The sequence below is a fragment of the Astatotilapia calliptera genome, chromosome 19 (genome assembly GCF_900246225.1).
Source record: "Astatotilapia calliptera chromosome 19, fAstCal1.2, whole genome shotgun sequence".
NCBI classification, from domain to species: domain Eukaryota; kingdom Metazoa; phylum Chordata; class Actinopteri; order Cichliformes; family Cichlidae; genus Astatotilapia; species Astatotilapia calliptera.
The window spans coordinates 21044695-21057601 of record NC_039320.1 but is presented as its reverse complement, the minus strand read 5'-3'; the positions used below and the strand labels follow the sequence as shown (position 1 = coordinate 21057601).

Sequence of the window (12907 nt, the reverse complement as noted above, 5' to 3'; positions counted from 1 at the left end):
ATAGTTACATACCTTCCTGTGAACACCGGCACAACTGTTTCCTTTTTTCCAGTCATTTTGGAATCTGCTTCTTCGGATTTATGACTGAAAAAAATGTGTTTCCAGGCTTGTCAGCAAAGTCATGAATGTTTTAATGATGAAAGCATGAAAACCTCATATATTTTTCCCTTAAGTTTAATAGTTGCTTTAATATTTTACTTTATTAAACTGATTCCGTTGCACATTGCATCATTAGTTACTGCAGAGCACTCAAAATTTCGGAATTTATTAAATTTACTGTAATTGAATTAGGAATAATTGAAGTGTGTACTATTTATTTTCAGTTAATCAGTTTCCTTTCTGGTAGATGATGGGCAAAAGAAAAAATTAATAGGAAACCCTCAGTTTATCTTTATAATGGCTTAGTTGGGTGGGGTTGTGGACCAAGAGAAGGGAAACTGTGCCATAATCTTTCTTATTTACATTTTTGTCTTATTTAAATATTCTCACCATAAAAGGCAAATTCTCAGCACATCACTCTTCTCTTGTCCTAAGCCCTCATCAATTCTCATACCCATCTTTCCTTGACCTCAATGAAAACATCATCAAGGTTAAGGAAAGGAAAGGAAAGAGTTTAGGAAAAGGAGGTAGGAGGGAGTTTTGGAAAGCAGCCTCTGTTTTTCCTCAATGTCGTGTAGTTTTACTTCCTGTCTCTGCCCTTCCTTATTCCCTGAGTATCCCCAGCTGTATTTTATTTCCTACCAGTTTCATTTCCTCTCGTCACTACTTGTGTAAACATTGTCTCTGTGTTGTATCCTTCCTTCCTGTATTCTAATCTTGGATACCCTGTGCTTTATTTTCCAAGTAAGTTTTGGCTTTGTGGATTTCCTGGTTTTCTTTTTTTTCCCTAGAATGTGTGTCCTTAAGACTAAACAGCATTAAAAGCTCCCTTTTCATTTACGTCTGTCTATGATTCCGGCATTTGGGTCCTCAAGACGAATTTGACTTTCACAAAGCTAACCTTGACCTCAAGGATCTCACATATTCTCTGCACTCAGACACAGAATCAAGAAATTTAATGAACTCAGGAGATTGTGTTGGATTTTAGTACTCTTCAGTACATTTCACTTAACCAGACCAATATCCAGATATCTGAGATTAGGACCATAATCTTCAGCTTCATCATTTCTGTTTCCATGATCTCCTTCTGTACTGTCAGAGTTATTCACACACTCCAGAGACAAAGCTAGGTTAACATAGACTGATATGTGATACTGGTACACTCGCTTTCCCATGAAAATATGAGAACGTGTTTTTATGCCAAACTGGGATGTCGGTTTGTGCTTGGTGTTTGTTGCCCCTGTATTCATCTAAGGAAACTCATATCTGAAGCTTCAGTCAAATGTTATTGGATGCAGTAGGAGTGAGTTAAGCAGTGAAGTGGCAAGAAAACTGAAGACACAAGGAAATCAAGATAAGTACAGAGCACAGACATAAAAATACAGCCTGGTTACCACTATGAGATAGTCAAGATACTGACTATATTTTTAAAATGATGTACTGGCAGACATCCAGGCATTTTTGTATTGTTTCAACACAAATATTAGAAAAACTGTTAAAGACGAACGCCTGAAATTTTTTCCAGGTCTTTCCTGCAGTCACAATGAATCAGGATCTGTAGTTTGGAATAGACATGTCAATAAAAGTCTCCTTCTTAATTAGCTCATGTTTTTCTGATACATTTTCATCTTCACCGTTGTCTTTTGGCTGCTCCCTTTAAGGGTCGCCATAATGGAAACCCAAATAAAAGTCTGTGTATTCCTGAATCCAGAGGTTTGATCTTCCGTCACCACTGCGGCTTAGATTTATTTGAGTAACTTGGCTTTAACTCATTTTGCTGCGGTGTGCTGTTTGTCCTGCTGGGCTGATTATATAACAGATGCTTTTCAGTGAAATCCTATGCAAAGTGTCATCAGTTGTTATCAACATGAATGTGCTCTGCAGCATCTTCTTCCTTGTTCTGGTTGGCGTAGGTTCTGTGCTCTTAAAAATTCTTCAGCAGGCTAAAAGAAGGTTTCTCAGAATGATGTTTTGAGCTGGGGTGTGTGTTTAATGATTTAATATGATGAAAGGAACAATTATTTGTCTGAGTATGAGAGAAACATTGGTGTATTTCTCTCTAATAATCCTACTGTATCAGGTCTAATTTAAATTCTTTATGTAACACTGTTTTTTTGTTTGTTTTTCAGTGATATCCAGACATGGCATGTTAAGTGATATTGGGGAGCTGTCATTCAGTAGTGAGTAGTGCTTTTTCATATTTTCTGTCATATACGGTTACAGTGGCAAATACATTAAACAAGTTCATATTTAAAAGGATGAGGTCTGCATATGTGGGAGTGATCCTGAAAGCTGGAAAGTCATACTTCAGACTAATCTAAACACTCAGGTTCACATGTTCGATTTGAGCATTTGAGGCAAATGAGTGACTTTTCATTTGCCACACAAATGTGTCAAAACTAAATGCACATATAAAAAGGAGTGGGTTTTTTTCTTTGTTTGTTTGTTTTAATCTTCATGAATACAAAGATTTACATGGTTGTGGGAACATGTTTCACATAGTTTGTGCTGTGGGCAGAGGTGGCAAAAGTACAGGCTGTCTTTACTTAAGTAGAACTACTAAAAAAATCCTCCAGTAAAAGTGCTGAAGCAACTTCTTTACTCAAGTGAAGTACTCAAAGTAAGAAAGCAAAAAGTAGCTCCTGATTCTAACATTTTTTTGTAGAAAGGTAACAGAACCTTGTTCTAAATATATGTACACTAAGATAATGATAAAGTAATATATATGTACAACATGTACAAATGAAACTACATTATTTATCAAATCACATTATATACTACCACCTTACACACACCATGCATACATGCCACTACTGCACATTCACCTAATGTTTATATTATATATACATTAGGTATATCGACTTTTGCACAGTTCGAGGAGCATGTCAGGTTACATTTCACTGTGTGTTATACTTGTAAAACTATGCATGTGACGAATAAAGAACTTTGAAACTTCAACCAATATGTGGTTAAAATTCTGCCATGTGTTTTAAATTTGCAGTTTATCGAGCATCACTGAGCAGTCCTTACCTTTAAATCTAACCTCATGTCGTGTCTATTCTATTCTCAGAGTAAAGTTATCTCTCACTCTTTCTCTCCCTGTGAAAGACAGCAGCTGGGCCTTTAGCTAGCAACACACTGTGCCACACAGCATACAAACAGTTTGTGTGTTCGCTGTGTGTTGAGCTGATAGAATTTAAAATTACCTGCCACTTTATTTGCACATAAGTGAAGTTTTTTTTTAAAGTCAATATTTCGAGATTGAAGTCGAAAATGGATTTTTAGAAAAAGGTCTAAATATGGAGATTACTGTTGCTATTTCAAGACAAACTGCCATGGCTGCTGTACCCTCTAAAAATGCCATGTTTAGTTTGTTAGTGAGACAAACAGATCAACCGTCTTGTGATACATCTTTACTGCACGAGGCTGTGGCCATTGATCACCTTGCATCTGTCCATTACAAACCATTTCCTTTTGTGCAAATCTACTCTTGCTGTAAATTATAAATCCTAGAAAATAAAAACTGGACGTGAATGCTTTCTAAACTGATGATAGCCTAAAATAAAGTGAAATACATTGAAAAAAATAATGTTTGTCACTGAAAGATGAATGCTGTGAAGTGCCATATATACCATCATCTTTCTTTTGTTTTTGTTTTTTTGGGTTTTTTTTGTCCCGTTTGGATCTTTAGCCATCAGAATTGTTGTCTTAAGGCCAAGAAAGATGTCAAGCGGATTTATTTTACCAAGTCGATCATCATGGCCTTGCCATATTGGTCCATTTGATTGACCTTTATTATAATTATGAATTTATTTTATTTTCAGTTGCTACAAACGGGACAGACATGACTGGGGGATGGGACAGGGAGAAAGAATGAAAGAAAGAGAGTTAGAGAAAGAAAACCAAAGGGGAGAAGAGACGATGAGAAGGGGGGGAAGAAAGAAAAAAAAACAAACAAACAAAAAAACAAATCACCTGGGTCACCTGTATGGAGAAAAAAAACAGAAGAGAAAGCAAACAACAAAGAGCAACATAATAAAAAAAAACCAGCACCATCACAATAAACTAGCTAGCAGTAGACATCAGTAGATACTAAATAATAAACGATATTGTGCAGCACGCAAGATAGACAGCGCACAATGTGCTTTGAGGCAGCAGCCAAGAAAGCTGTAGTCCGCGTCTGTGAATACCCGTGTGTACACCTGTGTGCATACCTGTGTGGATCAGCATGCTTGCATTCCAAAGGTTTCTCCATGTAACGATCTGCTAGGGAGTGTGGGGGGGCCACAGCCCCGTCTTCCAGGGTATGAAGCAGGTATGGAGGAGATCAAAACTCCAGACATCCAGAGGCCCCCAGAACACAAGAGACCAAGGAAGACCAGCAGAGGGGCAGCCGCGCCACTGTCCCAGTAAGAGCTGAGGAGAGTCCCAGATGAGGGCTCACTCAGCAGCCGCGGAGCAAAAGCCAGGGGGAGTTGCAGTGACGCGCCCGTGAGCTCCGCCGGCAGCCAGCTGCGCCTGAGTGACCGAGCCCCAGGCCGAGAGGCCGGGGGCACCCCACCTCCGAAGTGGCCCGAGCGAGCCCCAGGCTCCAGGCCCCGATAAGCGGCCGCCAAGGAGTGAGCCGGTGTGTACCCGGACGCCCACCCCCAGACACAAAGAACCACCAACACACCGACACTTGAGGGAGTCCGCCACTGGCAGGGGAAGTGGTGGTGGGTGGAGATAGGCCTCCAAACCTTGGAGGGCCTGATATGTCCTCAGAGAGGTGGCGTCTGATACCCAACCTGACATATAGACACAGACATACAGGCACACACAGACACAAACATCCATTCCCACCTTCTAAACTGATGATAGCCTAAAATAAAGTGAAATACATTGAAAAAAATAATGTTTGTCACTGAAAGATGAATGCTGTGAAAAGCAATATATACCATCATCTAACAAAACTACTGAAAATATAAGCAAAACATCCGACTATCTGATGATCTGATAACAAGCATGCCACAGTTTAGAGAACCAAACACAGGTCTCGCCTATTATAAATATAATTTATACATACATAAATATATAAGTGAGGTGCGCCTACACATCAATTTTTAAAGGAGTACCCTCAAACACTGTTATATAGAAATATATTTATCAATATAAATAAATGTTGTCTGTCATCTCAAGTACCAAAGGAACAACTAATCTTCTGGGATCTGCAGCAGAAATTCATTTTTTGCATTTCCAACCATTTTCATGTGCAATGGTGCTCCTGTTTACGAGTGTATATATGTGTGGTGTGCTGTGTGAGCTTCTGGGCTGATAACAGATGGTCTTTCACTGATATCCTATGCAAAGTGTCATCAGCTGTTATCAACACGAATGCGTTCTGCAGAAGATACTTCCTTGTTCAGGTTAGCATAGATCACTTGTTGCACTGGTGCTTTCCTATGAGAGGAAGAGTAGGGCATTTTACACCCAACTGGGATGTCTGTTTGTGTGGGGTCTTTACTCTTCACGCATTCATCTACAGGAAGGTCAAAATCCACCCTCAGTCAAATGTTACTGAATGCACATTTAATCTCACAAAAGATCCATATCTAATGATGGAGAGGATGCTGATTATTTTTAGTTTTATCATCCCTGTTATCCTTCTGCACAGCATTAGAAAAGCTCTGAGAAACAGTTTAGCAGTTCGTTTAAACACTCAGAGAATTAAGCAGCTGTCATGTTTTGCAATTTTTCTTGGCTTATCTTGCGTCTTCTTCTTATAATTGAGCATTTTAGTTTGCTTTTCATTGCTGTTCTTGAGCTTTAGTTTAATTATTATTTTAGGCTGAGCTTTGTTAGTGTGCCTGTGATTATTATTGCATTTCTGGGTTCTGTCAGAAATATCCCCCCTTCTGGCGTTATTTTAGTTCCCCTAGTGTTTTACTGTCAAGTCCCCGTCTTAATGTTAGGCTTTGCCCTGTTTTGTTGCTTCGTCTTTTTAATTTGGGTCTTTGGCCTCTTGTGGTCTATATTTTTTTACCTTTCCTGTTTGTGTCTAGATTCTGCTATGCCTTGTTATCTCCAGCTGTGCTGACTCTTCATGATTACTTTGTGTATGTGTTTAAAGCCTCTGGTGTCCATCTGTCTAGTTCCTAGTGTGTTTTCTCCTCCTGGTGCTATTTGGACTTTCTAAGCCTTTGTTTGGATTTTTTCTTTTAGCATTAAATCAGCTGCAATGAAGCTCACTTTTTTATTTCTTCAAGTCTCTTGTAGTCTGCATTTAGGGCTATGGCTGGGTATCGCCACTGATTTCTACAATCGATTCGATTCTGATTCACAAGCTCCCGAATCAATTTGATCCACGATTCGATTTGATTTGAATCTGAATTTTTTTTGCCTCAGATAGTCAGAAATATTATAATTCTGATCACGTATCGGTACATTTCCATATTTTTATATCTATAAAAACAAAAAGGACCATTATCTTCAGCTTCATCATTTCTGTTTCCATGATCTCCTTCTGTACTGTCATAATTATTCACGCACTGGGGAAACGAGGGGTGAGACACTCAGAGAATGGAGTAGGAGGCCAGGAGATCAGGCATTCCTGATCTGCTGGGTGCCCATTCTCCCATGAGCAGGATACTAGATGTACTCGACAGAATAAATACTGAGATTCTGCATACTAAGCCTTCTTTAGAAGCCTTCTAAATCCCATTTGCCCATTCAGCCTTGTTTCCAAGAATCCAAGAGTGACGGGAAGAAGGTGAGAGGCGATTCAGTGAATTTTGCCAAAGTGACCAGCATCCAGAGACTTGAGCTAGGAGTGTGTTTAGCAGTGAAGTGGCAGCGACCACGATGAGATAGCTGACAGACTGGCACAGAGTAGATGAGTAGATGCCCTGCCCTTAAGTATAGCCTCGTTGATTGTCATCAGTGGATGGCAGGTGAGCAGAACAGGTGAGGAACCAATGCTCTGCCCACAATGCAGACACAGAAAGACACAGGATGACCACCATGATGGATGATGGATATCCTTGATAGGATCTTCTCAGGCACACAGCTCTGGCTGTAAGCACAGAAGCCCCAACCAGCTGCTGTTTTAAATTGTGTTATTTGAGGAACAGTCAATCAGTGTTTTCCAATAGAGAAACACATTTTTTGTCCTCTGTGCCAGATGAATATGTTCCTGTCATTTGCACATATAATCCAAATGTACAGTTAGGGTGGCCCTGTTGTATTACGGAAATTTACAACATGTATGAATGCAATAATTGCAGCTTGCATCCATGCTCTAGACAAAGGACAGAGAAGTAAATAAAAGAAAAAGTATTCAAAAAGAAAAAACAAAAGAGAAAAAAGTGAGTTCTACTTTGTTTAATTATTGGAAACAAATAGTGTCAGCGACAGTTTTATTACTTCTTATCAAAGAATCTAAATTTTGTTTTCTTCAACTTATTGTATCGAGTATTTATTCAACTCGTGTCCTTTGCAACAATTATGTCTAGGATTATTTAATTGCATTAACACGGGGGCAGGCATTTAATAATGAATCAATATCTGCTTTTTATGCATAAAGTGTCATCTTCTGTTTTGAGGTTTTTCATGAATATTTTGGAGATTAATTTAAATCTCTGCTCTTCGTTTTTGAAAGGTAGTTTTGTTTATAGTTTTGTTAGGTGTGGTATTATATCCCTGTGATTCGTCTATACATTTATTGGAATTTGCCAGGCTTATTTTGTACTTATCTTAGCGTCTTTTATCTTATAATATAAACACACCTTGAGGTGACTGTTTTTGTGATTTGGCACCATTCAAATAAAATTTGAAGGCTGAATATTATCTTCTAATTGTGTGTATTCTGTATAATTTATTATATATGCTTGTTAATTGAGACCTTACTTCTTAGCTTTTGTTACTGGTGACTTTGAGGCTGCATTTAGCTTCTTCCCTTTTCTCGTATCTAGTTGTCTCTGTCATTATTTCTCCTCGTGTCGTGCTCAGTCTGTCTTATCGCACCATTTTGGTTTGTATGTATTCTGGTTTGTCTGCTCCCTTTCATCAGTTTCTGTCTTTACTTTTAAAGTTTCTGTTTCTGACCATGTCGTTTAGTTTTACTTACTTTCTCTGCCCTTTCCTATTTCCTGACTTACCTCAGCTCTGTTCTGTTCCCCACCTGTTTCACATTTTTCACACATTTTGTGTACATGTTGTCTCTGACTTTCTTTGTTGGATCATCAGTATTATGGTGTTCTTACACCAGAGTAAGTCTTGTAAGTTAATAAATGGAAAATTTATTAACCCTATTATGGACCCTATTATCTGTCCATAATAGGGTCATTTTTGTTAATAAAATCAACCCAGAGAAAAACATTTTTAGAAGTAACTAAGTACTTCAATGAAGAGTCAAGGAAGTGGTCATAGACTGGGTGTGATGTCTCTCTTATCTGAAATCACTTGACTATCAGTTTAGTTTCTTCTTTAAATTAAGCGTTTCAGAAAGAAGACTGTAGCAGAAGGTACTGAGAGAGTGTAGCTGGCTGTTTGTTCTTTTTCCATCAGGAGCACAGACTAATTTGCCTGCAAGGTATGTAAACGCTTAATTTGGCTTGGAATTTACTTTCCTATGTCTTTACCTTTAGTTGGAATATTTGCAAGGTCTAAATCACTGCCCATCAGGAACAGTGTTTTTGACCTTTTGGCATTATCTGGATAAAAAAGGAAATTTCTTCAGTTTAACAGCTGCACAGGTTTTGGAAGCAGTGATGTTCTTAGGTGTACAGTAACGTGTCGACAAGTAGACGGCAGATTAACTGATTTTGTCTCAGCGTGTTTGTCTCAGCATGTTTTGTGTTTTGATCAAATTCAGCCTCATGCAGTAAGAACGTTTATAGTAATGTATTTAACACAAATGAAAATGTATTTAATAAAGACTGCCCCCCAAAACATATAATAAATTCACATTTAAATTGTTTTAAACTGTCTGTAAATGTGAGGATGGAAATACTAAACTTGTGAACTTGTTTTACGTAGCTGGTGCTCTAGCAATGACTCTATGATGCTGGAAAGCACGCTCAGCTCTAAATATGATGTAAAATAATAATAATAATAATATGATGTAAAGACTAAGGAACTGGTTGTGGACTTCGGGAGGTCCAGAGAAGGTCCACTGCCGGTTCAGATAGAGGGGGAGGAGGTGGTCAACAAGTACCTTGGGCTGTGGGTGGACAACAAACTGGACTGGTCATGCAACACAGAGCACCTGTATAAAAAAGCCCAAAGCCGACTGTACTTCCTCAGGAGGCTGAGGTCTTTTAACATCTGCAGGAAGCTCCTGAGGATGTTTTACCAGTCAGTGGTTGCTGGAGTACTTTTCTATGCTGTGGTGTGCTGGGGGAGCAGCACAGCAAAGAAGGACTCATGCAGGCTGGAGAAACTGATCAGGAAGGCTAGCTCTGTGGTCATGAAGCTGGACACTCTGGTGACAGTGGCAGAGAAAAGGACACTAAAAAAGCTGCTGGACATTATGAACAATGCTGGGCATCCTCTGCACACAGCCATTAACAACCAGAAGAGTCTGTTCAGTGACAAGTTGCTTCTCCCCAAGACAAGAACTAACAGACTTAAAAACTCCTTTGTCCCACACGCCATCAGACTGTTTTACTCCTCTCTGGAGGGGAGAGGGAGGGGAAACAGGAGGACAAAGGAGGGGGGAACAACTAAGCTGTAGTGCCTCTTCACCTCACTGTGCAATACCTTGTGCAATACTTTTTGTAAATAGTCAATGGTGCAATAGACCTCAATACTTGAAATGTGCAATTCACTTGTATTTTTATTTTTATTCCTATTTATTCTATTTATCCCCTTCTTATATTTTATTTATATTTGTCTCTGTATTTATATATGTCTGTGTGTGTGTGTGTGTGTGTGTGTGTGTGTGTGTGTGTGTGTGTGTGTGTGTGTGTGTGTGTGTGTGTGTGTGTGTGTGTGTGTGTATATAATATTCTGTAACTGTAACTTCTGTCGGTGCTGTGCTTTTTGGAAATCGAATTTCCCAGAGGAACCCACCCGAAGGATTAATAAAGTTCCATCTCATCTCATCTCGTCTCATCTCAAATGTGCATTGGTTATGCATGTTTTCTAAAATGATGATCGTCTTTAAAACTGAATCAAATGCTATATATCAATCCATTTTCTTCTGCTTATCCAATTCAAGTCGCTCGGGGTCTGAAGCCGGGTAGTTACATATCAGTCTTATTCAGAATTAGGTGTATCTATGTTTTCTGTCATCATAACAAAGTATGTTAGAACAATACCAGTTGAAATTATATTTATGTTTTCTATTTTGGTATCCTTTATTTCACTCCAGCATCCCTGCCAACTTAATTCCTGACACTGAAGATGACTGGAAACCAAAGCAACACAAGTGAAGAGCATTGTTTTGTTGACTATAACTTCCGTATTTCTCCAGTTTATGTCATCTGCCTGCTTGGAATCATCTTTAATGCCTTTGTGCTGATGGTTTTCTGCCTCCACAAGAAGGCCTGCACTGTGACTGAGATCTACTTGAGCAACTTGACTGGAACTCACCTTGTTCTGATGTGCTGTTTGCCCTTCTGGACTGATGATGTAAGATTAAGCATTGACTGGCCTTTCAGTGAAAGCCTGTGCAAGCTGGTACTAGCTGTTGGGAGAATGCATTTCTTTTGCAATATTTACTTTCTTGTTCTGGCTAGCTTAGATTGTTATGTGGCACTGGTGCACCCACTTTTCCACAAGTTGATGAGTAGGCCATTTTATGCCAAACTGGGATGTCTGTTTGTGTGGAGTTTTGGTTTGGTCTTTGCTTTCCCCATATTCATCTACAGTAAGGTAAGATTGAACCCTCAGTCAAATATTACTGAATGTATAGTCGACTCCACTTCACAAAATCAATATTTGCTGTATGACGTGAGAGACATAATATTCAGCTTTATCATCCCTGTTGTCATTATTTTGTTCTGTTCTGTCAGAATTATTACAATTCTGAGAAAAAGGCGAATGGGGTTTTTAAAACCTGAGAGAACAGAGCATAAGACCACGACTCTCATCCTGGCAGTTGTACTGTCACACCTGATCTGCAGGGTGATATCGTGTGTGGGAATATTTGTGTTCAAAAACACTGACATTCAGAAATGTCACATCATACTGGAAATCATCGAGTTGGTCTGTATGTACTTAGCCTTCTTTGACACTGTCCTTAACCCCATTCTCTACATCATCATTGGAAAAAGCTTCCGGAACAGGACAAAGGAATTCTTCAAGCAGTGAAAAAAGCCTTAAAGGTAGAATAATTAAACTGGCAATTATTCATCCAAGCATTAGGAGCCTTTGTGTTCATATATATATTCTTACATTGGCAGCGTAAGGTGTGATCTTAGAGAGAAGATGCTATAGCAGCTTCCATAACTTAAAAAACTTATTTTGCTAGAAGGGTTTTATACTAAGTTGTCTGTTTGGGTTTTTGATTTGTTTTTCATTATTATATGATTGTGTTTCTGCCACTGACTCATATCATTGTTGTGGTTGTGGCTATCATACTAGGTGACTTACCTGGGAGCAGAGTGTGCAAATCTATGTGTAACCTGCATAAAGCTGACAGCTGCCCTCTGGGCAAATGTCTTCTTAAAATTTCTTTTTCTAAATTCTTGTACATGCAAATAGTGTTTGGTAATTCTGCAGCTGCTGTATTAATACTTGTTGTCAATGAATAAAATAATTAATTTCTACTCACCGTGTGACTTATTTATTCAAACAAATCACAACATAATTATGCTGTGTAAGAAAAATTGTGACGGTTTAATAAATCACATCATACATTTATGTATTTAACTCAAAGAACATATGAACAGAAAATATAAACATATAATAATTGTGTATTTTCTGTTTCTCATATGGATCACCCCATCTCAAATCAACGTGGGCCTTCTGCTCGACCATATCTGAATTGAATAAAAATGTTATTACTCAAAGTTTCAAAATATATAATGAACTTAAATGATTGCTGTGAATTTCTAGCCTTGTATATCAAATTCATTTCTTTCTTTTGTTTTTTTTTGCCTGTCCCATTTGGTTCTTTAGCCGTCAGAATTGTTGTCTGAAGACCAACAAGGATACCCAATGGATTTATTTTGCCAAATGGATCATCATGGCATTGCTGTATTGGTCCATTTGATCGACCTTTGTTTTTATTATTTATTTTATTTTATTTTCAGTTGTTACAGATGGGACAGACATGAGTGGGGGATAGGAAAGGGAGAAAGAAAGAGAGGAAGGAAAAGAAAAACAGAAGGGAAGAGGGACAGTGAGAAAGGGGGAAAAAAATCTCCTGGATCACCTGTTGACAGAGAAAGAATAGAAAACAAGCAAAAAAACAAAGCAACATACTAAACACAACACCATCGCATTAATCTAGCTAAGTGTAAACAGCAGTAAATACTAAATATTGAATGTTGTTATGCAGCACGCAGGACAGACAGCGCACAATGCGCTTTGAAGTAGCATATCAAATTCATTTCAAGATACTGACTATATTTTTAAAATGATGCACTGGCAGACCTCCAGGCATTTTTGTCATGTTTCAACACAAATATCTTAAAAAACACCTGTTAAAGGCAGTGTTGGGTAAATTACTTTAAAATAGTAACTTAGTTACATTACTAGTTACTTCTCTCAAAAGTAACTCAGTTACTTCAAGTTACTCGTTACTTTCAAAGTAACTAGTTACTAGGGAAAGTAACTTTGGTTTTACTCAGAATTCTCTTGTTAATGTCTTGCTTCCATAACT

At 38.4% G+C, this 12907-nt stretch overlaps 1 protein-coding gene across 1 annotated transcript in view; it reads left to right on the top strand.

Annotated features, from left to right (window-relative positions):
• Positions 1-11765, top strand: part of LOC113012297 (B2 bradykinin receptor-like) — a 28218-nt gene extending 16453 nt beyond the window's left edge. Inside the window, exons 2-3 of the mRNA XM_026152399.1 lie at positions 2229-2279; positions 10451-11765. Of these exons, the coding sequence (XP_026008184.1) occupies positions 10483-11391 (909 nt within the window). The 5' untranslated portion in view covers positions 2229-2279; positions 10451-10482 and the 3' untranslated portion in view covers positions 11392-11765. The remainder of the gene's footprint in view (positions 1-2228; positions 2280-10450) is intronic.
• The last annotated feature ends 1142 nt before the right edge of the window (positions 11766-12907 follow it).